We start from the raw sequence: 2,282 nt of genomic DNA on the forward strand, positions 1-2,282 counted from the left end.
AGGTCACACACAGAACCAAGCAGGAGCAGAAGGACCTCAGCATTTGTTACAAATGGAGAAATATGAAGATGTTCAGTACTGTTTTCAAGACGGAAACTCTTCTTGCAGAAAGGCTTTGCTATTGACATCTATCTACATAACACTGTACATCTTCTTCTCATTGATTTCAGCAGTTACAGTATTTTTGAACGTACTGGTGATCATCTCCATCTCTCACTTCAAGCAGCTCCACACTCCAACCAACCTGCTCATCCTCTCTTTGGCTGTGTCAGATCTCCTGGTGGGACTGATTGTGATACCAGTAGTGACTGTAGCATTAATGGAATCATGCTGGGGTTTTGGAGAATATTTCTGTGTGTTTCAGATCTACATTACTTTTTTATGTACTTCTTTATCTCTGGGTAATTTGGTCTTGATATCTATTGACCGCTATGTTGCTGTGTGTGATCCCTTATTGTACCACTCTAAAATAACCACAACAAGAATGATGTGTTGTATATCCATTACCTGGTGTTGTTGTATCATATACCGTGCTGCTATTATAAAAAACTTTGTCAATGTACTGGTACCCGGTAGGTGTTTGAAAGAATGTTTTATTGTTGAAGGAATAACCTGGGGTAATGTAATTGACGTTGTAATTACAATGGTTGTCCCGTGCTCTATTATTATAACACTTTATATGAAAATCTTTGTGGTGGCCAGATCACAGGACAGAAAGGTATTTTCAAAAGAGGCTGCCAGTGTGTCTGGTGTTAACACTGTACGGGCAAATAAGTCTGAGAGAAAAGCAACAAAAACTCTTATCTATTGTTGTTGTCAACTATTTCATTTGTTGGATTCCATTTCTATTTGTTTTCTTTTTTACTTTTGTAATTGACAATTTATTATCAGTTATCATCGGCTTTCTCCCTCTTGTTAATTCCTTAATTAATCCAATCATTTATGCTTTCTTTTATCCATGGTTCAAAGTGACAGCTAAACATATTTTAACTCTGAACTTAAGGCGTTCATAGTACAAATGTTTTCATAGTACATGTGTTAGCTAGGGATGGGGGAAAAGTGTGACACCAATCAGGCCACCGAGGACTGGAATTGCCCTTCTAGTGTCTAGTGGCTCACTTCAACAAGTGCAGTAAAATGTAAATGTACAATATGCATGATATCAGGTAACATCCAAGTATAACTCTATGGTGTATTGTGTAAATAGTTGATGGTCAAATTTAAGAATATGCAACTTTGGGTAACACTTTATAATAGCATTCAGTAATAAACCATTTGTAAGGAATTTACAGTTTGCTCACCATTTATTAATCATTACTTCCACATTTGTTAAATGTTTGTCACTTAGGTATTATCACATTTAGAAATAACTACTCTATCCACTAATGATTCAACACAACAGCTCAGGAAACGTCAGAAGACACTTTAACCTCAACATACTGGGTATGAACACTACCACTTCTCTCACTACCACTACTCTCACTACCACTACTCTCACTACCACCACTCTCATTACATCACTGCTGCCAGGTCAGGGGTCACACCAGAGCAGCTCTCTCAGATGCTGTGGAGTCAGAATGAATATAGAGATTAGTAAGACTTTATAATAACACTTTGTAATAAAGAATGTATAATAGATTAGTAAATAAGTCAATAGTTTATTAATCATTCATGTATCATTACTTTCACATTTGTTTTAGTAAGTTAGTTATTCACACATTTATGAACAACTTTTATAATCTGTAATAGTGATTCATAAGATCATCCAGAAGATGTTTCATGAATTAACTTATAAACCATGTACTAATCATTAGTCAAGTCATTTTGCAGTCCCTAATCTAAAGTGAGGACTATTCATACTTTCTAATATTTTATAAATGTTTTGAACAGTGACCAGTGAAATGTATCACAAAAAGATGGACATGCTATTGGTAGACATTCCAGTACTACCTGATGACACATAAGGTCTCAAAACGACCCAGAATGAATCAATGGTTAAACAATAAGCAAACAACACAGAGGATGTTAAAGGAAATATATTGAACATTTTATTCCAAAACAGTCACACTGTTGTAGTAGTGTGCTGAAGGAAGTAATGTGTTTGTCTGAAAATGATAGCATTCTTGTCTGTTGGCAGTGAATACCAAAACCAAAGTGTGGATTGCAGTCACTCATTAGAGCAGTTCATAGACTGATTACAGGGTAAGGGAACCAATATCTAAATATATATCTTAACTGAACATTACATTTAAAGGGTCAATACCTTTAATACACTACAAGTG

General features: G+C 35.4%; 1 protein-coding gene across 1 annotated transcript; it reads left to right on the plus strand.

Moving 5' to 3' along the window:
- Positions 1–971, plus strand: LOC135573387 (trace amine-associated receptor 13c-like). The gene has a single exon (XM_065022569.1). The coding sequence runs from the start codon at positions 53–55 to the stop codon at positions 875–877; it is 825 nt and encodes a 274-aa protein (XP_064878641.1). The 5' UTR covers positions 1–52; the 3' UTR covers positions 878–971.
- Positions 972–2,282: the final 1,311 nt, after the last annotated feature.

Source organism: Oncorhynchus nerka, linkage group LG1, assembly GCF_034236695.1.
Source record: "Oncorhynchus nerka isolate Pitt River linkage group LG1, Oner_Uvic_2.0, whole genome shotgun sequence".
Taxonomy (NCBI): domain Eukaryota; kingdom Metazoa; phylum Chordata; class Actinopteri; order Salmoniformes; family Salmonidae; genus Oncorhynchus; species Oncorhynchus nerka.

Coding starts and splice junctions, on each gene's coding strand:
- LOC135573387 (XM_065022569.1), top strand. CDS start 53: ATGGAGAAATATGAAGATGTTCAGTACTGTTTTCAAGACGGAAACTCT.